Raw genomic sequence first — 24,267 nt, 5'->3', positions numbered from 1 at the left:
ATTTATATCAAATTCTAGGTAAATCTTAAGAGCATATTTTTATTTTGACTTTCCAAAACGGTGATGCCCTTTCAGTGTGTCTGACCCTGAACGTGGGTCACATTTTCAGATCTTTATTGATTATAAAACAGCACTTTACATAAGAAATCCATTTTCAATTAGCTCGGTGCATTTTAGTTATTGATTATCTATAGTGCCGTGAGTTTTGCAATGATTTAAACACTTTTTACATCCTTAACATGGGCTGTTTCTTAAGTTTGCAGGTTTGTCTGGAATGTGACTTGACCAGATAGTCAGGCTTTTGTGGTTTGATCCTGCTTGTTCTTGTCTTGCTGCTGTGTTTTGCCTCTGGTTTATAGCATAGTTGGACAAAACTGTTTTACTTTTGGATTCGAGACGTTAAGTTTTAGCTATAATAACCCATTTTAAATCAAAATATGCAATTCTGCTTACTTTAATTTGTTAACCTAGAAATGAAAATTGTAATTTCAAACCCATATGACTTTTATTTTTTCTTTGTAATGGAGTTATGTAAAATGCATGGAAAAAAGGATGCATGTCAATCACTATCATTCATCTGTTTTTGTGTTGCACAGAAGAAACGGAGTCATGTAGATTTGGAACGGGCTGAGTTTTGAGCATTTGGTTTTATTGCGCATTTTTTGCGGACTCATTTGACTGGCGACAAGTCTCGCAAACTCTTACTGCGTTTAAGCGCACTGTTATTTTGTGATTTCTCGCTGGTATTTTGTTCTTAAATATACACGTTTTGTGTATTTATACTTTTGAGGGGTTCAACATTTGCCTGTTTTCACTTGAGTTCAAGGATACACGCAGTCGCTTTGGCTTTGTATATTTCCCGAAATACCATTAAAACGAGAATCTGATTGGTCAAGGGGCGGGGCTTACCGTATGCGCGGACGCTCATTGGATGAGCGTTCTGTCACTCAGGCGCGCCACGGGGTTTTATTTTTAGACCCCAGCGAGGCGCAACAGCAGCTGAATGAAGTTCAGCGGATCCGAGGAATTTCACGCCGGATTCGCGTTCAACTTTCCTCGCGTCGACAATACCTGCTGCCGGTTTCTAGCGGCTGGATCACCGTGACTCGCTGTGTGTCGGCTGACTTTGAGTTGTTATGTGGCGTAACAGTTTTAATAAGGCGCGCTTGTTGAAACATTTCAGTATGATAAAGCCTACTATTAACTAACTTTACGCTTTTTACAGTCATACGTGACCAAATTGTCATCGCAGGATACCTGTGGCTTGCTGGAGTACACGCAGCCTTCATGAGTGGCTTCACAGTGCGTGTCATTGGATGGGGTCTTGTGAGTTTAATTTACAGCACAAGTCAATGGGACGTCAGTCAGTCTAGAACACACGTAGAGCACATTCAGTCACTGTAAACGCAGCTCGTTGGACAGACCTGCTTAAGAAATGTCGGCGATATCTGCGTGCGAGAAAGTGGATGGGTTCACGCGGAAGTCTGTGAGAAAGGCTCAGAGGCAGAGGGCTGGTCAGGGCTCGTCTCAGTTCGCGGTGAGCAGCAGCAGGCCCTCGGCTCCGGAGATCTCCGCGCTCCCGCAGCTCAAAGGTAAGAGGATCAAGATAAAGCGCTGGAAATAGACTCGCAGGCTCCGTCTCAATCCTAGTGTGCTGCCTACCTAGACAGCATTGGGGTTACTCGGGCTCCTAAGTTCCCAGAATGCTGTAAAATACCAAATAAAACAAATACACTCCAATAAATGGCAACTAAGTTGTCATATGAGTGTAATCTGACTCTGGAGTTATATATTTACATCTTTGATAAGCCACGAGTGAATTATTTACAGTAGGCCCATAACTGTCTGCTGGGAAACTCATGGATTGTGTTTGTGAGAGTGTAGACTGTAAACACTGATTGTGTCAACATTATATTTCCAAACTGTGCTTTCCCACATTTCATGTCATCTTTTTTTGTTTTGTTTTATGGAAGTCACTTGGTTGTCAATTCTGTAAATCTGTCAGTAGAGTGCAACAGTGCCCACCCTCTTTTTCAGTGGCTCTGGTTCCTCAAGTGTCTTTCCAATAGGATTTTTTTATTTATTTATTTTTTTCCAAAAAGTGTTCGTTAAAGAGTTCTAACCAACTAGTAACAACTGGTATGAATTTCTTTCTTTTTGATGAAGAATGCCAAACATTTTTGGTTTCCCATTGCCTTCCATTGTATTATCCGTACAGTGGATGATAAATGGAACCAAGATGGTCCTATTATTAGGAAATGAATACCATCATCTTTGGCTCTAAATTGGGTGTCCAGTCCTGCTCCTGTAGGGCTACTATGTTGAAAAGTTTAGCTCCAGCCTCAATTAAACCCACCTGAAGCAGCTAACCAATATCTAGGCTAGGCAGGTGTGTTGAGGAAAGTTGTAGCTAAACCAAGCAGGAAAGTGTCCTTCCAGGACCAAGTTTGGACACCCCTAGGGTTCCACAAATGTCAGTCATTTAAAACAAGGAACATGCATATTTCACTTTCATGCAAAGGAGACGCAGTATTCTTACAGTATGAGTAAGGTCTTTTCAATCAGTTGGTTGAACTGGTTCACTAAATCTCCAGTCACACAAGCAGTTCTCAGTTCAACAGCTGACTGACTCACTCAACCGAAAACTCTTTAGAGGAACTCTAATTCCTAATGAGCTGAGAAAATAATGAGTGATCACTTGTGCAATCATAACTGCAAACTGATTTAGTACAAGCTATTACAACAAACACATTTATTAATAAAATATTAATAATAAAAAAAGACTTGTAATATGTGCTTACATATTGGTTTATTGAAACATTTTATAGAATATAATAGGCCTATGTCATGCTGGGACTTTAGTGACCATGTGATTACGTAATTAATTACGCCATGGTGTGAAAGAATGAACGAGTTTGTGTTTACATGACACCATTTTAACTGAAATTTTATTTTGTGTTTTGCCTTTTGGCTGTTCATATACACTGCATTTTGGGGGTTGAAATTTTTTAGTTGCTTTCATCAATCAATTCATCAGTTGACAATGTTGTTGTCTGTACATAATAGTCTAAAACACAAAGGAAAAACATTTTCATGTAAATATACCCATTTTTCCGATCCTTAAAGCAAACGCTAAGTGTAAAAGAGTCAAACTTTCCGTCCCTTCTATCGAGAGGCAGCTGTTTGTAAGCCGTGGCTGCATCACTCGTGTCGTCAGATGGAAAGATGTTTCAAACAAGTTTCCTGAGCATAGCCCCGCCCACACCTACAATTGTCAGTAACAGGCATATGTGTTTTGTTTTGTGTTTTGTTTTGTTGGTATTCCAAAGTTATAAAGAACGAAAAAGAAGACATTCAGTCAGTGTTTATAATTTGTGATATCTGTTAAAATAAACAGCTAATAAATAAATGCTTACGGGTTTGCTCTTACTATTCAAACAAACTTAGACCATCCTGATTGTTGTGGCTGATTTCACCCTTTATTCTGAAAGTCAAAAAGTTAAGTTAAATCTCCTAATAATAATAATAATCATAAAAACAAATAAATGAGTAATACTGAATGTATACATTGAGTGTTTAGCATAACTGCATTTTAGTTACAGAAATTAAATTGTTAAATCATTATATTTACTACTTGCTGTATTAATTATTATAATATGCATTACTTATTTCGTGTAGTGACTCAAGAAGCATGTCACTACATTTTAATTCCACTATAACCATATCCAAGAATCTTTCTTTCTTTCTTTCTTTTCTTTCTTTCTAATGCATTTCTTATGGGATGTCTGATCAAATTCCTTTCTCTTTCTCTCAATACTCTCCTGTTAGTCTGCACTCTGCTTTTCCATAAAGACAGAATGCCCATTATTTATATATATATATATATATATATATATATATATATATATATATACTCATTTGCTTGTTCCATGTGCTCAGTATAACTGGGAAATGCATTTACAGTTGTGTTATACTGACATTATGTCTCCCTGGGGACGGGCCATGTATCCATGGCAACCACACGCCCGGGGTGTAAATGGGGACCTCAGCTAATTCAATGACTCATCCTGTGTGTGTGTGTGTGTGTGTGTGTGTGAGAACAAATAAAAGCAAGGCAGTCAATGAACTTGTTTCTGAGGTTCTCTCATTTCTGCGGTCACTTGGCTGTATTCTGTGGTGAATGACTCAAAGCAGAAGTTCTCTGGGAAAGACACCGGGACACTGGCATTCAGATGGGTTACATAAGGTGTATTAATAGAGCAGTGGCGTTGTGTTAGCACCCTTCCAGCTCTTCCACCGCTGTTCTCTCACTGTTAAATCCTCTCCGAGTGGAAAAAAAACATCAGAAGCCTGGAACAGATAGACAGCAGCTGTAAGAACCAGAGTACAAAAAGAGCCGCACATAATTGAAAGAAAACACTTTTAGTTGACTTTAATAAAAGGACTTTTTCCTGAGTCCTCTCTTGTGTGGTGTGGGTAACATAGGTCTGCACTGTGTTTTATCTCCATTGGAATACTGTATTCGTACCATGGCTCAGGATTTGATATTTAACATGGTATTGATCAATTTCAATTGTACGTTCAAGAACACCATTGTATTACTACGGTGCACTACCGTTAGGGGTATGTGAGGTTTTTTGAAATGTTGAATGTTAATTAAAAAAAAAAAGTTTCTAATGCTCACCGAGGCCTGATTTATTTGATCAAAAGTACAGTATAAACAGTAGTATTGTGAAATATGATTATGTTTTAAGTTATTTATATTTTAATATATTTTAAAATGTGATTTATTCCCGTCATGCAAAGCTGAATTTCAGCAGCCTTTACTCCAGTCTTCAGTGTCACGTTCGACATATTTCTAACATTTATACTATTATCAATGTTGAAAAAAACAAATGCTGTGCTGCTTAATATTTTTACGGAAACCGTGATGCATTTTTCCAAGATTCTACGATGAAAATTCAAATGAAAAACATTTATTTGAAATAGATTTTTTTTTTTTAACAATGTCAAAATCTTGACGTCACTTTGATCGTAAACCATTTATAAACAATTAGCAAAAATAATAACAGTTCTTTTTAGAGGTGTTTTGCGAAACCTCTATATAACAGATATTTCTACAATGTTAAATGATTCTTTGTGAAGTAATTTTGGGCCTAATATTCTCATCAAGTGCCAAAATGTCAAGGCTTACAGATTATTTATGCCGTTCATGGCCAAAGTTCAGGTCAACTAAATGTCAGTTAGGATCCCACTGGTTATAGAGCACTGCTGATTTATTATTAGTGTGCACAGTGTCTGTAATGATACAGTTAACTGAGTGGAGATATGTCCTTTTGTTTATTATATTACAGTCAAGTGTATGGCCTGTCAAGATCCCATATCCGTGTGAAACTAAAACATTACGTTGCTGTTAGAATTGAGCATGTAAACTATGGCCCTTACATTTCATTTGTAAATTCTCTACAAGGCATTGCATGTGGTAAAATGTTTTGATAGGTAGAGCGAACCGATAATAAATGCTGCAATGCAGACAGTTTATGAGTGACCTGTTCACGTGTCACTAACCCAGCTGAGGTCAATGGTATTATAGTGTCTTACATAAGATATGATCCTTCAAAGTACTTCTTGGAACTTCAGAGGCTCAAAGGCTCCAGGCATTAGACTAGAGATACATATGAGGAATGGATGGGGATTGAAGACCAAAAAGACATAAATATAGTCCATGTGAAAAATCATGATAAAATTGTACATGTAGTGTTAAATCATTTTAATTGAGATGAGATATCTTTGGATGAGATATCTTTGCTTCACACGTTTTTTTTTTCTTCTGTTCTTGATTTATTACATTGGTTCTCTGTGTTTGCATAACTTTAGGTTATTTGTAATACCAACTTTTGGAAAATCAGAAATGTCAGCCTTGGAAAATGTTCTCCAAATGACTAGAGATCTCCCCGACTTAGCATTTGATGGATTTGTAGGATGCATTTAAGGATGTGGAAGGAGCTGTGCCAAGTGAATTGCAAATAGGAATCACCTACATTGGGGAGATTATTGGATTTCAGTCTAAGAGGGATTCAGCCGTATGCCTGAACATGAGCTAATGTGGCTCAGTGGAGCACAAAGTGCCAGAGGTCAGAAGTTCAGGAGTTTTTGTTCGGCTAAACGTTATTTATCTATTTATAAATTAAACTAAGTATGTTTGAGAGTTAGGAGTATCAGTAACAGTGGTGGATTTTTGTATCATCCCATGCCAAATTTCTGCCCTGTGTCAGTTGTGCTAGGTAGTGGTGCATAGTTTGACATCGCAGCAAAATGTGTGTACGTGTAAATTATTTATAATACTCAGAGTAATCTTTGATGACCCGCTGACCTTTAAGGACCACATTGCAAAAACTGCTCTATCATGCAGGGTTGCATTGCACAAAATCAGAAAGATCCTAACGGAGCACACTGGACAACTTATCATCAGGCCCTTGTCATTTCTAGATTGGACGACTACAGTGCTTTTCTGGCTGGACTTTCATCATGCACAATCAAACTTCTACAAATGATTCAGTCCACATCACACACTTCACTGTATCTACCGGTTGTGGCTCGGATCAAGTTCAAGTCACGGATGCTTGAATATAGAACAGCCACAGGCTCAGCGCCTTCCTACTTCCACTCACTCTTATCTAGTCTACACCTCCTCCAGAAGCCTGAGGTCGGTCACTGAGCAACGCCTCATGGTATCATTACACTTTCGTTCACCATTTCTAGCTGGTGGGATGATTTGTTTTTACTTTCATTAAACTTTACCTGTTCTAGCTTGTACTATTCTGAACAATGTCTGAAACTTAGTATTACATGCATTTTATTTGCCTCTTTATATAGCTTGTTATATTTCTCTATTCAAAGTGTCTCAGTATTTACCTTGCAGCAAAATTCCTCAAAAAAAAAAAACCCTACAGAGGTCTTCACAAAGCAGTTCTTCTCCTCTGACCAGATGAAAGCAGTAGTTCAATTCCAGGCTGCAGCAATGTCAAATTGTGCAGAAGAATCATCTGTTTCCTGTGGTCTTGTCCAGGTGGTCGTCTGAGACAAGGTCTTTACAGAGGATCTGTATCTGGGGCTCACCTAGTTGTCCTGGTTTTCGCTGTCTTTCAGGGATGTAAAGGTCCTCTTTAGGTGCTGATCCACTATCTGAGCTGGATACGTAATGGAATTGGGTGACTGCAGTGACCATCTGATCTTCTAATGATGTAGCAAGTACATCATGTGTTATGGGATGTGTTCCCACTCCCAGTTCCGGTTTTCCTAATTAATGCAGCCTTTAATAGATTTGACGTGTCTGCCACCCACAGTTGATTTTGATATTCTAGGTATTATCAAATTACTAGAGTTTTGAGAATGCAGCGGACTATAGTGCAATTAGAGCTTGTTTTAATATTTTAAAATCTATACGATGTTTGATGGGGAGCCAGTGCAGTGTTGACAGGACCGGGCTAATATGGTCATACATCCTGGTTCTAGTAAGAACTCTAGCAGCTGCATTGTGGACTAGCTGTAGTTTGTTTACTAAGCGCGCAGAACAACCACCCAATAAAGCATTACAATAATCTAACCTTGAGGTCATGAACGCATGGATTAACATTTCTGCATTTGACATTGACAGCATAGGCCTTAATTTGGAAGTATTTTTGAGATGGAAAAATGCAGTTTTACAAATGCTAGAAATGTGGCTTTCAAAAGAAAGATTGTTATCAAATAACATACCTAGGTTCCTAACTGATGACGAAGAATTGACAGAGTAGTCATCAAGTCTTAAACGGCATTCTAGGTTATTACAGAGTTTTTAGGTCCTATAATTAACACCTCTGTTTTGTTAGTTTTTTTTTTTTTTTCAGAATTTAGCATTAAGAAATTACTCCTCATCCAGGTTTTTATATCGACTATGCATTGCGTAAATTTTTCAAACTGGTATGTTTCTCCGGGCCTCGAAGAAATATAGAGCTGAGTATCATCAGCATAACAGTGAAAGCTAACACCATGCTTCCTGATGATATCTCCCATGAGTAACGTGTGAAAAGTAACGGCCTTAGTACTGAGCCTTGAGGTACTCCATACTGCACTTGTGATCGATTTGCATACCTCTTCATTCACTGCAATGAATTGATGGCAGTCAAGTATGATTTGAACCATGCTAAAGCACTTTCATTAATGCCAGCAAAGTTTTCTAGTCTATTCAAGAGAATGTTATGATCAATAGTGTCCAACGCAGCACTAAGATCCAATAGCACTAATACAGAGACACAACCACAATCAGATGATAAGAGCAGGTAATTTGTAACTCCAAGGAGAGCAGTCTCAGTACTATGATACGGTCTAAATCCTGACTGGAAATCCTCACATATAATATTTTTCTCCAAGAAGGAATATAATTGTGAGGATACTACCTTTTATTGTATATTTGGACAGAAAAGGAAGATCCAAGATCCATCTGTAATTAACTATTGGAGTTTAATAACAGGCAGTTTGAAGGTTTTGGGGACATACTGTATCCCTATTGCAATGACAAATTAATAATAGTCAGAAGAAGATCTATGACTTCTGGAAGCACCTCTTTTAGGAGCTACGATAACACGAAATCGTCTTGTCTGCATTTTTCCCATAGTGCATCCTGCTGCCAGGTAAACAACACATATGCACCTAGGCAGACCATCCACTTGATCTAAAAGAAAACATGATTCATCAGACCAGGCAACCTTCTTCCATTGCTGCATTGGTGTTCCTTGCATTATTTTTTTAGGTACTAACCACTGGATTCCAGAAAAGCCATATAATAATAATAACAATAATAATACATTTATTTTATATACCACATTTAAAAGTTGCTTTCTCCAGGCGCTGTACATGAAAGCTTACATAAAGGAAAACACAACATAAGACAATATACTACATCTCTCGGGGAACTCCTTCAAGACTGTTGAAGACCATTTCAGGTGACTACCTCTTGAAGCTCATCAAGAGAATGCCAAGAGTGTGCAAAGCAGTAATCAAAGCAAAAGGTGGCTACTTTGAAGAACCTACAATATGACATATTTTCAGTTGTTTCACACTTTTTTGTTATGTATATAATTCCATATATAATAGTTTTGATGCCTTCATTGTGAATATACGATTTTCATGGTCAGGAAAATAAAGAAAACTCTTTGAATGAGGAGGTGTGTCCAAACTTTTGGTCTGTACTGTATATATATATATATATATATATATATATATATATATATATATATATATATTACAGTACATACAGGCCATTACAAAGTCTCCATCCACAAACAGACATACATCGTCTGCAGCTATAAGGAATTTCATTGCACTTAAAAAGTAATCTGAAGGGCCTATATATGTGCAATATTTTAAAGAGTCCTCACTAACTGAGTTTAATGCCACAGTTATGTTAGAATGCATCTCATTCTTGTTTCTGTAGCAGTGCGTCGGTCTCATCATGAGGCGCGCGGTCCTTAGCGCTGTATGACTGATGCATCAGTTCAATTCAACTTTACTCCAAATATAGTTCATGTTTTTAATACTTTATATTTAACGTGTTTGTTTATGTCCAATATTAGTGTTAAACTGTTGGACTTTAAATGAAATCGACTATTGATTTTCACCGTTGACTGATTTTGCAGAACATTTAGACTGATAACTCCGGTCTGCAGATGCGGCAAATTTGTCACAGGACGTGCGATATGACAGTTGCGTCTGACTATATATGAACTAGCTGTTTTAAATATTTATTTTTATATTCAACGTTAGTTTATCAGTATGTTTGAAAGTATTTTTTCGATTATTGGTGATTCCATTGTTTCTCTCTCACGCACCTGCGTGGTTTAAAACACCAAATAGTTATGCTATGACAAGAACAAAGAGTCTCTCTCTTGCTCCACCCATGCACGATAATATTGTGTATCATCGATCTCATGGGCTGACGATATGACGATTTGAAAAATGACCATATCGCCCAACACTATTACAAACCAAAGAGCTCAAAACTGGCCACTTCAAAGGGCCGTTCGGAATGAAAGATTTCAAAGAGTACAATTTATTGATAATTTATTGACACTTCGAGACCCCATGATCCTTTGTGCTGATCCTTTTCATGATCATGGCGCCTCCATGTGGGCGTGGGATGATGAAGCAGAAGGACACTTACAGAAACAGGGTGTAAACAGTTGTTGTTTACACCCTTAAACCCTTCAAAGTTCTCATTCCGAAGGGTAAACACTTTAAAGGGAGTAGGTCATAGGGATGAACATGCAGGGAAAGTCACTCAGATCTTTTAACTTGACCATCTTTTTTTTTGCTTCCACCACATAAAATTCAAGAACGGACTGTTTACTTGCTGCTAAATATATATATATATATATATATATATATATATATATATATATATAATATTAATAATATCCCACCTCTTGGCAGGTGCCATTATAACGATATAATCAATGTTGTTTACTTGTCAGTGGTCTGCATGTATAGATCACAGTAATTAGAAAATTTCGACATCCAAGTAAACCATATTCACCCCTATGGGCCTGCAGTAGAGTTTTGAGAGGGAAGCTTGTACACTATCTCTGTGTTTGCTAAAGCTAGTTTCATGTGTGGCTTACAGGTGGTTGGAACAAAGTGAAACATCATTATGCCTTCAGATTGACATCAGCATAAGAGAAAGTCACTTCAGAGGACGAATAAGTATCATTTAAATAAAATGTTACAAAGAGAAACATATTAATTTCTCTTCGCTAAAGTCTACCAATTAATTGTTCAAGGTAGGCGCATTTATAAAGTAAAAAAAAAATTGATGCAAAAATATCTGCTGGTCGGAGCCTTTTGTTTTAGAGCTCCCCAGCTGTGATATTGCCTCCCTTCTTACTGCAAGGGAGTTCATCCCGATTACTGGCATTAGACACACTCCCAAGTCTATATTACAGCATTCCTGTCCACTCAAGCATTCAGCTTGCTCTAGTGTGCGTATACACTCCCAAATAATTGGACTAGACTAGGTATCAAACATATTAGTTTTGGTGAAATAAGATGCAGATGTCACTGAACACTGCATGCTTGTGATTTCCCCTATAACACTAACACTGTCAATGTCTAAATGTACAGTGACACTGTCAATGTCTAAATGTAGATGTGATTTAATGTTGAATCAATGTCAAGTGTAAGTGTTTTTAATTGTCATTTAATCAGCAAAATTGTTTTGCTGTTGAAATAAAAATCTTAAATCTTATGTTATCATGTTGCAGTAAGAACCTCAGTCTTTATTGAAATTATGAGCAAAATGTAAATTAGATGGAAGTGTCCAGACACATCTGATCTTGAAGTATTGTGTAAATGCACATCTCTTTGATGATTTGGTGTTTTTTGTTTTTGTTCTGCCATGTTTTCTTTAGTTGTCTTGCTTTCATTTTGCTTTGCATTATTTCATGTTTTTGTTTTTTTACTTTTTTTGTTTATTTTCTTGATTTTGTTTTGCTTTTGTTTCTGTTCTGCCATGTCTTGTTTTGTTTAGTTTGAGTTCAAGTGCCTCATTATTTGTTTATAAAAATATTTTTTTTGTGAATTGACATTACAGGAGAATAAAGACATGTTTTTTTTTCTTTCATCATTTCAGATGCCTCTTCCACAGAGCAGCACGAGCTGTTCATGCAGAAACTACAGCAGTGCTGCGTAATGTTCGACTTTTATGACACAGTGACTGACCTAAAGGGCAAAGAGACCAAACGAGCCACTCTCAGTGAACTCGTGGATTATGTGTCCACTAACAGAGGAGTTCTGGTAGAGCCTGTCTATCCTGAGATCACCACCATGGTCAGCATTCATGTGATGTCCACCAAACAACCCTTACGAAAAAGTAGTATACATCAAGTTTATTTTTAAGTATACTCTATGTGGCAGGTATACAAATATCAGTATTCTAGTAGTATACTTGTAGGTATATAGTTTCAGTACTCCTTGGGACTAAATTGGCCCACTTTCTATTATATAAAATTATACTTTTAAGTATACTTTAAGTATATCAGTTGAATACTTTGAGTACTTTAAAGTAGTTTACTTCTATGTTTGTAGTTTGTACTGCAATTATACTAAAAGTGAACTTATAGGTTTACTGATAGTTTTCTAATGAAATACTTTGTATATGTTGAAGTATAGTGTCAGTAAACGACTACTTCAGTAGTTTTATACTGCAAGTATAATCATAAGTATATACTCGATCAACACCCCAAAGCTTGACTTAATTATTACCTCTTCATCGGTCGACATTTTATTCCATAACGTTACAGTTTTGATGCTTTTTCATGTCAGATGATCGTGTTACATTTGTTAGTATCTGGTGTTTCTTTTTTTCTTCTTCACTTGTGTTTTTTTTTTATTATTCTGTGCAGAAGATGTGTACTAGCGCCCTCTACCGTATAATAACGAAAACACAGATACTAGGAGTATAGCTCAAATATATTTAGACTTTTTATAAGTCAAGTTTACTTAAATGTCATTTTAAGTATATTTCTGAGAAGTACATAAAAAGTTAACTAAAAGATCACTTTCCTATTTTAGTTTAAAAGAAGTATACTAATAGCACACTTGAGTAAACATCTTTTTCGTAAGGGAATTTATCTGTTTTTTAACAAAACTAGAAATCTCTTCCTTACTGTGAAAGTAAACTCTTAATCGTTTCTGTTTCCAGGTTAGCACAAATATTTTCAGAGCGCTTCCACCCAGTGAAAACCCTGACTTTGACCCAGAAGAAGATGAACCTACTCTAGAAGCCTCCTGGCCACACATGCAGGTCAGCTCTCACATTTTAGAGCTCATTGTTTGCTTATTTACAAATTATTTCTTATGTAGTATTATATTTAATTAACTTTATGCACAGCACAGCATGTGTATAAATTAAACAAGTCTTAAAAAAAAAAAACTTTTGTAAAGGCTGTAGAGTACAATGTAGATATTATGTATGTGTTTATTTATTTAAGCAAGCAAGCTATATGTTCTGATATTGTTTCTACATGTGTAAAGCATTAGAGAAATATTAAATATCGTCTTTTGTTTCTTTTTTGTTTTTTGTTTTTTTAGTTGGTGTATGAGTTTTTCCTTCGATTCCTTGAAAATCCAGACTTCCAGCCAAGTACTGCAAAACGTTATATTGACCAGAAGTTTGTGCTACAGGTATATGAACTTTGATGAATTTTACTTCTATAAATATAATATAAAAAATAAAATCATTCATATTATTTTCCCAAAAAAATATTATTTGCGAATAATAGTAATTTTTTTGTTCTTATAATTTTTCTTGCCATTTGTCATTTTATTTTAAAGCAGCATAATCCTGTTGCATAAAATATTACTTGTATATGTACAAAGAATGCTGTAATTAGAAAAAAATATAAAGAATTGTTGTTATATGCATGCATTTTTAAATATTTAGTGATATTAATCCCTTAAACACACTGATTTGGTATCCTCTGGCTTAAATAGGGACTAAAAGAAAAGAATTGTATCTTACACAGTTTTGTTTCTGAAGTTAATTTTTCCACTTTTAAAGATTTTCAGAAATGTGGAATCAAAAAGACAGATTACGAACATGCATTTTCTTTTGGGAGACAACTTTAATAGCAAAAATATGTAATATCGCTTCCCTGACTTACAGCTGAAGTGGTAAATATTTAGAAATAATGAAATTATACGCTTGTTAGGCCTGGGCTCTTCCTCTTTTTTGGATCTGCCTCAGTCAGTGTCTGTTCCTGCGTGACGCAGTGGGTCATCAGCTGTGTGTATCGACCCGCTCATTCCCCCTGAGCGCACTGAATGCTCTGGAATGTAGAGTCAGTGCAGAAGCGGGTAAAAGCGAGTTTCCATGATGCTAGCGTTTCCTGGGCTGCTTTAAATAGCGCCCTGATGTTTACACCACAGGAAGGAAAGAGGCAGCACTGTAGTCCAGGCCGGTGATGGAGAACATAATGACAGACATCAGACACATTCATCTATCTAGTGCTTTATTTTAGGGTGACAGAGCTATGGTCAGCTGCTCTTTTATACTATCTTACTCATAGTCATCTATTGAAATAAGCCCTGCATGTGGAGGATGAGCAATTTTAATCCTGTTTATATTCTGATTTAGAGTTACTAATGTTTTAGACATCATTAATTGTGTCATTAATGTGATTGAGGTTGGACTCATTTACTAATAATGTCAGGTTGCATAAAGGCTGTTGTCAAATACATCAGTCATGGCAGGGATTCATTGTCTGGAGGCTAAAGGTAGCATTACAAAACGCTGTCCTGTGCAGACAGTCTAATGTGATGCTGCCAGATCAAACCACTCCATAAAACCTTCCATTAAGAGTCTCAGCTGGTTACAAATTGTATATCGCATGCCATGAAATATCTTTTTTTTTTTTTCGAAAATTAAAAAGCGTAATAAAACAACAAGATGGTTGTTATTTCAAGGTTGAAACCTCATACTGTAATAATGAAGTAAAAAAAAATTTTCCAGCTCTTAGAACTGTTTGACAGTGAAGACCCTCGAGAGAGAGAGTTTATAAAAACGATTCTGCATCGCATCTATGGGAAGTTTCTGGGTTTGCGTGCCTTTGTTCGGAAACAGATCAACAACATTTTTCTAAGGTAAGAAAACCCTCTTATATCTGTGTGCAGTGCTATTCAAAAGTTGTTTGAAAGAAAGGAATACTTTGATTCGGAAAGGATGCACGAAATTAATAAATACATCTATCAAACGTGACCGCTGCAAGATTTATCATTTTAGAAAAGATTTCCATTTCAAAAGATGCTGTCCTTTAAACTTTCTACCCCACTTAAAATAAAAAGCAGCACAACTGTTTTCAATAATGATGATAATAATAAGAAATGTTTCAGGATTTAATAATAATGATTTCTGAAGGATCATGTGACACTGAAGACTGGAGGAATGATTCTGAAAATACAGCTTTGCATCTCTGGAATATATTTAAAGTATATTCAAATAAAATAAAAAAAACAGTTATTTTAAAATGTTATTGTTTTTACTTCTTTTTTTGAGTCTAATAAATACAGCTGGGGAAATATGGGGAAAGAAAAAAATGGCTTGATGAATTTCAACTAATGTACAGATAACTTTTTGATTATGGATTGTGCATTTAGTAAAAAAAACGTATTTAAGTTTATATATTGCAATTATATTATATTATGTTTGCATTATATTGTTATATTTTATGTGGAATGTAAATCATTCATATAATTTCCCAGATACATCTATGAAACGGAGCACTTTAATGGAGTTGCTGAGCTCCTTGAGATTCTGGGCAGGTGAGTCTTAGCTTCGTTCTGTTCACAGAGATCATTTAATGGATAGCTGGGTAAAAGGTTATTTGGCAGCTGGTGTTGGTGTTGGCTTCCTGCAGTCCCCTAATGTTAAACAAGTCATCAGTTGTGCTGCTGGCTTTCTAATCGCAGTATCATCAATGGCTTTGCTCTGCCGCTGAAGGCTGAACACAAGCAGTTCCTCATGAAGATCCTCATTCCCCTGCACACTGCCAAAGGACTCGCACTGTTCCACGCACAGGTAAAGCCTGCTCTATCATTAAGTGAAGTACGGTGGCTGAGAGAGCTCAACTCGCTACAATTTAAGAAAACACATGCATATTGAAAAAACACTAGCAAAAAAAAACAAACATCTTCATCAGTTTTACAACACAAGACAACACAACATATGCATATAACGAAACACGCTGCAAATCATTCACAACACATACATACAATGAAACGCGCTGTAAATCCTCACAACACACACACGCATATAACGAAACACGGTGCAGATCCTCACAACACACACATGCATATAACGAAACGCGCTGCAAATCATCACATCACATGCATATAATGAAACACGCTACAAATCATCACAACACATGCATATAATGAAACACGCTACAAATCATCACAACACATGCATATAATGAAACACGCTACAAATCATCACAACACATGCATATAATGAAACACGCTACAAATCATCACAACACATGCATATAATGAAACACGCTACAAATCATCACAACACATGCATATAATGAAACACGCTACAAATCATCACAACACATGCATATAATGAAACACGCTACAAATCATCACAACACATGCATATAACGAAGCGTGCTGCAAATCATCACAACACATGCATATAACGAAGCGTGCTGCAAATCATCAAAACACATGCATATAACGAAGCGTGCTGCAAATCATCAAAACACATGCATATAACGAAACACGCTGCAGATCCTCACAAAACATGCATATAACGAAGCATGCATATAACGAAGCGTGCTGCAAATCATCACATCACATGCATATAACGAAGCGTGCTGCAGATCATCAAAACACATGCATATAACGAAGCGTGCTGCAAATCATCAAAACACATGCATATAACGAAACGCGCTGTAAATCATCACAACACATGCATATAACGAAGCGTGCTGCAGATCATCAAAACACATGCATATAACGAAGCGTGCTGCAGATCCTCACAACACATGCATATAACGAAGCGTGCTGCAAATCATCAAAACACATGCATATAACGAAACGCGCTGTAAATCATCACAACACATGCATATAACAAAGCGTGCTGCAAATCATCAAAACACATGCATATAGCGAAATGCGCTGTAAATCATCAAAACACATGCATATAATGAAGCGTGCTGCAAATCATCAAAACACATGCATATAACGAAGCGTGCTGCAGATCCTCACAACACATGCATATAACGAAGCGTGCTGCAAATCATCAAAACACATGCATATAGCGAAACGCGCTGTAAATCATCATAACACATGCATATAACGAAGCGCACTGCAAATCATCAAAACACATGCATATAACGAAGCGTGCTGCAAATCATCATAACACATGCATATAACGAAGCGCACTGCAAATCATCAAAACACATGCATATAACGAAGCGTGCTGCAGATCCTCACAACACATGCATATAACGAAACACGCTGTAAATCATCACAACACATGCATATAATGAAGCGTGCTGCAAGTCATCAAAACACATGCATATAACGAAACGCGCTGTAAATCATCACAACACATGCATATAACGAAACATGCTGTAAATCATCAAAACACATGCATATAACGAAACACGCTGTAAATCATCACAACACACACATGCATATAACGAAACGCGCTGCAAATCCTTCAGAATGATTTTTAAAAATTACCTAAGGATAACTTCTGTATTGTCAGTAATATTTTAAGATCTAAAACTTTCTTAAATATGATGGTGTATCCATACATCATTTAAAAAGAGGGGGGGGGGTAATTCCCAGCCTGCAGGTGTATTTATTCTATATTATTTTGCACATCTTACAGTTTCACAGTCATGAAAAATTTTATAGGCAGAGAAATCAATCCCGTGATCTTTTTTCCTATTCATAAGCAATGCTGATAAGAAATTATTTGGCATGTGGATAATGTTTGCACAAACCATCTCTTGTTTCGTATCTACTGTTCTCCCTGTTGTGTTTCAGCTGGCCTACTGTGTGGTTCAGTTCTCAGAAAAGGACCCGACCCTCACTGAAGTGGTACTGCTCACCTCACCTCACCCTCACACCGTCCCATTTCAGTTCATTTGAGCCAACAACACACTTAGCTTTACAGCTGTACTCTTGAAAGCTTATTTCTTCAGCGCTTAGATGATGTGTCACATATGTATATGTAAATACAGTACTAATGGACTAATTTGACTTCCAGTGCACTTATTACAGAGAAGATCCCTCTGGAGTAGTTTCAAGTTAAGTGCCTTTATCAAGGCCTCAATTGTGAATGTTAAACCCCTCCAGCAACAATTTATGAACTTATGAACTATACCAGATATTAAAGCACTAGGCTGTGGCACCATGAGAGCAAGTCCCTCAGACATCAGAGTTTGAAGATTTATCCAATGTGCATCTTTTCTGTTTCCTCTTAGGTGGTTCGTGGCCTTCTTAAATTTTGGCCTAAGACATGTAGTCAGAAAGAGGTAATCCATCTGAGCCAGTCGTCACAAAAACGAACAAATGCATTATGAGTGGCAATGTGATGGCTGTTCTCTTTTGTCTACTATATCTGCCGACTGAGATGTCTGATGAGCGTCTCTGCTCTGTTAGGTCATGTTTCTGGGGGAAATTGAAGAGATCCTGGACGTTATCGAACCAACGCAGTTCAAGAAGATTCAGGAGCCTTTATTTAAGCAGATCTCTAAATGTGTAGCCAGCCCTCATTTTCAGGTAGAGTGTATTGTTAGTTTCTGAGCAGAGTCTTTAATCACAGCTTGTAGGGAAACAACAGCTGGTTACAAATGCAGTTTCCAATGACTTTAATATAGAATCAAATCCATGCCACATACAGTAGATTTCCTAAATAAATAGACAATTGCAATAAAGATAATTAATTGCAAGAAGTCAACGACCTGCTATAATAAAAGCTTTTGAATAACATGATGAAAACAGTCGTGCTGTTTAATATTGACAGGATTCTTTGAAAGTAAAGTTATAGCATTTATTTAATACATGAATCATTTGTAACAGTATGAATGTTACCTTTACTGTCACTTTGAATCAGTTAAATGTGTCTCTGCTGAATGAAAGTGTTCATTTCCTTAGGTTTTGAAGGGGGGTGTATGTTTCATTATCGCTGATATTTGCAGGTCGCGGAGCGAGCGCTGTACTACTGGAACAATGAATACATTTTGAGTCTAATCGAGGAGAATAATGCCAAAATCCTTCCCATCATGTTTGGAAACCTGTACCGGATCTCCAAAGAACACTGGAACCCGTATGTTGAGGATTTTTCGTTTGATAATTTCCACATTTTATTTAAGGAATCATTTGTTTCCTTCATTCCCAAACCCCCAAAAATAGACATTTTAATGAATGTACTAGTAGCTCTTTAAATGCCGTTTTGAACCCGTTTTATTCAGCTTATTGAAGAAATGACATGTAGTTACTCTCTTTTAATTGTTTCAGGACGATCGTGGCCCTGGTGTACAATGTATTAAAAACACTGATGGAGATGAACAGCAAGCTGTTCGATGAACTGACGGCCTCTTACAAATGTGACAGACAGAGGTGAGATCAAGTCTTTGCTCTTCTCGTTCAGTTCAAAACGACACGGCTCATGATCGCCATCACCTCTGTCCTCAGAGAGAAGAAGAAAGAGCAGGAACGGGAGGAACTGTGGAGGAAGCTGGATGAACTCAGAACTCAGGAGACATCGGCCCTCCAGAATAACAGGCATGAGATCCAGTTCACGCACAACAACAACAACAAAGCTTCACCGTGAGGATGAAAACCCAGCAGCAGCCGTTAACTGGGACAAATGACACTGCCCTCTCTCTTCTGTCCTCAGTATTACAGGTGTAAACCAATGTAGAGAGCAGCAAGGACATGGACCTTCAGCAATAATCACTTTTGAGGGAGATTTTTTTTTTTTTTTTTTTTAAAGCCTATGTAAAATGAAATCGAAATGCTATTTTCTCCTGCTTAATGGGTCATATATTTTGTGTATGTAAAAGTGTGGTTAGTGTAAGTAATGAAAGTGCGATCACATTTGCTCTTTGGTGAATTTTCACTAGTGAAATTGAGAAATTTCAATAGAAATCCAAGTGATCTGGAATTTTGTGTATTGATGAAAGTTTTCCCAGCAGATTTGGCAATGGGTTCAGGTGGAGTCACCACACTGACCAATAGAAAACTGCTTACTTAAAAAAAAAAAAAAAAAGTCTGCCACTACTGCACACTACTGCCAACAGAGCTTTTCTCTGAAACTTCACTAATGTGACTGCAGTTATCCTCAGTATTTATGCCTGAAACTGTAATTACAATAAATGTATATCTAGAAAGAATGTATTTTTAAGAATAGCTTCTAGTTTTTACTAGAAAATGAAAAAAATACTGAGAAAAGAAAATATTTGTGGTGGTGAACTCTATATTGAGACATGAGCAAACTTTAAAAATGAAATGTTTCAGACCAAAAAAAAAAAAAAAACAGCAAAAGCAAACACTACCATGAATTTGAAATGTAAATGTGACCCGAGCTGAATATTAACATCTGATGCATGGTATGTAAGTTCTGTTCTATGGAAGTGTCAAAAATTAGCCTTAGAAATGCAAGAAGTGAAGCACAAATGTAGTGAACCTGGTCGGAAAGCCCTGTCCATGTTGTTCTCATAATACCAGCCTTTAAATACTATATTTTATTAAAAACTCATTGCTTTCTGTGTCATCCGGATCCACTGACCATGCATTTTGCAGGTTGGGATTAAAACAAATAGATCATTCTTAGACGTAACTTATCTCAGGGATAACTAATGCTCCCCACATGTTACAGAACGCTGACGAAGGGGTTTTGTAGTTCTTTATTTTCTCAAAAATAGAAGAAAAAAGAATTGTGATATGTTTAAAGAAGCGATCGATATTATAAACGAGACTCACTGACATTCCTTTATTGTTTTGCTTCAACCAAAAACGGTCTCATCGCTATGCAGTTATGTCTTCATGAGATTTCCTGTGAGAATGTGTAAGATAACCTTGTTGTTATGTGCTATCCTGCATTAAAATGCCCAGCTGATGTTTATTTTATCCACGTCATATTATCGGTCTGTAAACGATATACTGCTTTCATATAGTAATTACAGAATACAGATGTGAATGCAGATTTAATGTGATTAAAACAAGGAGACATGGTGTAAAGTTTGAATCTGTTTGAAGAAGTAAACTGATGTAAACAGATCTTACACAGTTGATGTTTCCTCTGCACATACAGTTTCTATTTTGATTATTTTCAGGTTTGACTTTATGCAGACTTTGAAATAAAGGTCATTTGGCAGCGTGAGATTAATTTATCATAAATATAACACGATAAATGTCATCCTGTGATGATGAGCAGTTCATTCGTTTAAATAGTTAACAACAGCCAACCATCCTGTGTGCGTAATCGCACAAATTTCGCAAGACAAAATAAGTTACACAACTTGGCCACTTTAGAAGTTTCCATCCGACTGTGTGCATTGTGAATCCTCCAGGCTCTGCACATTTTGGGGGGTTTTCCAGTGTCTTCTGCACATTTGAGCTCTTCCCAACAGTGGCTATGTGATGTTAGGAACAACCGAGGCACTCGGGACTCTTACAAAAATTGCAAATGAACATTTAAAGTGTCTACATTTTTGAATAGTTAACCCAAAATGAAAATCCGCTGACAGTGTACTCACCCTCTGGTCATCCACGATTTAGATGAGTGTGTTTCTTCATCAGAACAGATTTGGAGAAATGTAGCATTACATCGCTTGCTCACCGATGGATGTTCTGCAGTGAATGGGTGCCGTCAGAATGAGAGTCCAAACAGCTGATAGAAACATCACAACACACACCACTCCAGTCCATCGGTTAACATCTTGTGGAGTGAAAAGCTGCAAGTTAGTAAGAAACAGATCCATTACGAAGACTTTTTTAACTTCAAACCATTGCTTTCAGCTACAATGAGTCTATAATCCACAACATTCCCTTCTCCAGTGAACAGCAAGCAATTTATAATATGCTGTCTTTAACATAGAGTTTCTTGAATATTTGACCCTTTTTTTGTTTTGTCACTATAATTTCATAATGAACCAAACACTCAATAAGTTTGGATGAAAAAAAAATCCCTGAGTTTGTGTTCTGTGCAGTTCATGGTTTAGTTTTAAATGAGGGCACAGTCTCAGAAAGTGTCCCTGGAGTGACACCCTTTCAGAAAAGTATTAATATGTACCTTTAAGGTATTACTATGCTCGGAAGGTTTATGTCATTCCTCCCAGTGTAGTCTCTACAGGACTCTGTTTCTCCAGACTGCTTGTCCAGAAGGTGGCGTCTCTAACCTGCTTGTGTGTCCACATGATGGGAACAATAATAGTTACAGTACAGAATAATGATACTGGACGCTCCCAGTTCCGAAGGAGTATCAGAGGACGCCTCCTTCTGGCTGAGGAACGCATTAAAACTTGATCGGTCACACCGCGCGCGGCAGTCAGTCAGTCACGTGGATAGTTCTCTACAGTAAGCTACGCAAGATATTGTCAACGCTTTAACACCAACATATTTTAGATGCTTTTAAGTTTGTTTTTGTTTTTCACCACATTTTGATTTCACTAGTTCTTTTCAATGGTGTTGTGTGATCAATTTAAATTTGATAGAAATTATGAATTATTATAGCTGCAATTAGTAAAATGCTGCAAATGGGTTTTAGATTTTTATTTTTATGTTAATCTTTTCATTTGTTAGTTAGTTAGGTAAGCCTGCTTTAACCCTAAAACCGTATTCTGGACAAAATAATTTTGATTTATTTTAAAAAAATATTTCCCTTGATCTGAGCGGTACAAGACTTGGTTACTTTTCAGTTTGCCTCCTGAACACACACACATTTTTTTATTCAATTCTACAATGTTAAGTGGGTGAAAAAAAAAAACTCCTTAATCTTGTATTTGGGTCAAAAATGGGCACCCATAGAAATGAATGGGAAAAACTGTAATTTAGAGCATTCTTCTTGTTTTTTTTTGTAAAAATAAATTAATAGATCCAATACAATGCATATCTAACATACACTCAAATGAAGAGCTGATCCTGTACAACATTCTCATCATGGCAAAAACTCACACTCATACACACACACACACACACACAATGTATTCAATGAGCCTGTGACAGAGCTGGGCTAATGTCTGACCATGCTTTTTGGTATGATCCAATCATCCACCTGACACCTTCAGAGTCAGATCAAACTGCTACTGCAAGGTTTGTTGTTACTTCCAAACAAAACGTTTATGTAGCATATGCTACCTAAACCTGCAGTGGCAGTTATTTTCTCAGTTCACTGCAAGCAGCACAATGAGAAGGAGGTTTAGTGCAGCAGAAACCCTGGATATTCTCCTGGAATCCAGTGGGGAAGAAGGAGACCAGGCAAACTGTGGTTTGGAGTCAGCAGAGGATCAAGGATCTGAACAGTGATACAGTGCTTCATAGAGTTCAGCCTATATATGCAGCCATTAAGTACTATAGCCATCTAGTGGCGATTGATATTATTGTTTTTTGTTAATTTAATACCAAAATGAGACACCAGGTGACAGCAAAGTCACTTCATCTTTAGGTTTTAGCTCTAAGAACTTATTGAAATTATATTTTAATGTAGTTAAAAAATTTAAAAACATAAAAATAAGCATAATTTACATAGAAAATATGGTACTTTTGAGGTAAATAAATTCAAAAATATATATATATTTTTTTAAAAAGCACCATAAATGGCTAGACAAAACTTTATCGAAGACAGTGATATAACATTTATAATAAATAAAAAATAGGATCACACCTGAGTCCTCTGTGCCCACATTTGTCCACAATTACAGGATTAAGGGCTATAAAGTGAATACAGTTTGAGGGTTAAATATGTTTTATTTAATTTATTTATTTATTTATTTATTTATTTATTTATTTATTTATTTATTTATTTATTTATTTATTTATTTATTTATTTATTTATTTATTTTTAGCACCTTTTGGCTTCCTCAGTAGCAAAATGTGACTCTAGACCACACAACAGTCTAAATTTTTAGAAATGTTTAGAGATTTATACATAATATGAAAACTGAATAAATAAGCTTTTGGTTTATGGTCTGTTATGATCAGACAATATTTGGTCGAGATACAACTATTTAGAAATCTGGAATCTGAGGGTGCAAAAAAAATCTTTAAAAATTTAAAAATTTGGTTTTGATATTTTTACAGATGGAAATATCTTCATGGAATGGCGATCTTTACTTAATATCCTAATGATTTTTGGCATAAAAGAGAAATTGATTTTTTTTTTTTTTTGCTCCAGGTTCACAAATGTTCAAAGACAAATTGTCATTTCTGTAATTTACATTTACATTTAACTTCTGTATTTTACTGTTCATAATTTTCTTTAAAGTGATTAAACCAAGTGGCAAAAATATAAGAGAAAAACATTCATTTCAAACAGTCTTTTTTTTTTACAGTAAAATTCTGCCCATTTTTGTATCATATTATATAAGTAGCTGTATTTATTTTACATTATAGTGGCATTTACAGTATATTTGAATTGGCAGGGATCTGCGTGTCAAGTGTATGAAGTGAAGGACAGCCAGGACCCCTGTGAGTCAGCAGACGTCATCCGGTCCC

General features: G+C 36.4%; 1 protein-coding gene across 1 annotated transcript; it reads left to right on the top strand.

Moving 5' to 3' along the window:
* Window positions 1–956: 956 nt before the first annotated feature.
* On the top strand, window positions 957–20,935 carry ppp2r5a (protein phosphatase 2, regulatory subunit B', alpha isoform). Its single transcript, XM_052585804.1, has 13 exons — window positions 957–1,592; window positions 11,666–11,862; window positions 12,737–12,838; window positions 13,126–13,218; window positions 14,546–14,676; window positions 15,295–15,354; window positions 15,502–15,610; window positions 17,593–17,646; window positions 18,033–18,083; window positions 18,211–18,330; window positions 18,750–18,877; window positions 19,069–19,170; window positions 19,246–20,935. The coding sequence occupies exons 1-13, from the start codon at window positions 1,436–1,438 to the stop codon at window positions 19,382–19,384; spliced, it is 1,443 nt and encodes a 480-aa protein (XP_052441764.1). The 5' UTR covers window positions 957–1,435; the 3' UTR covers window positions 19,385–20,935.
* Window positions 20,936–24,267: the final 3,332 nt, after the last annotated feature.

Source organism: Carassius gibelio, chromosome B20 (genome assembly GCF_023724105.1).
Source record: "Carassius gibelio isolate Cgi1373 ecotype wild population from Czech Republic chromosome B20, carGib1.2-hapl.c, whole genome shotgun sequence".
Taxonomy (NCBI): domain Eukaryota; kingdom Metazoa; phylum Chordata; class Actinopteri; order Cypriniformes; family Cyprinidae; genus Carassius; species Carassius gibelio.
This window is presented reverse-complemented; position numbering and strand designations above follow the sequence as displayed.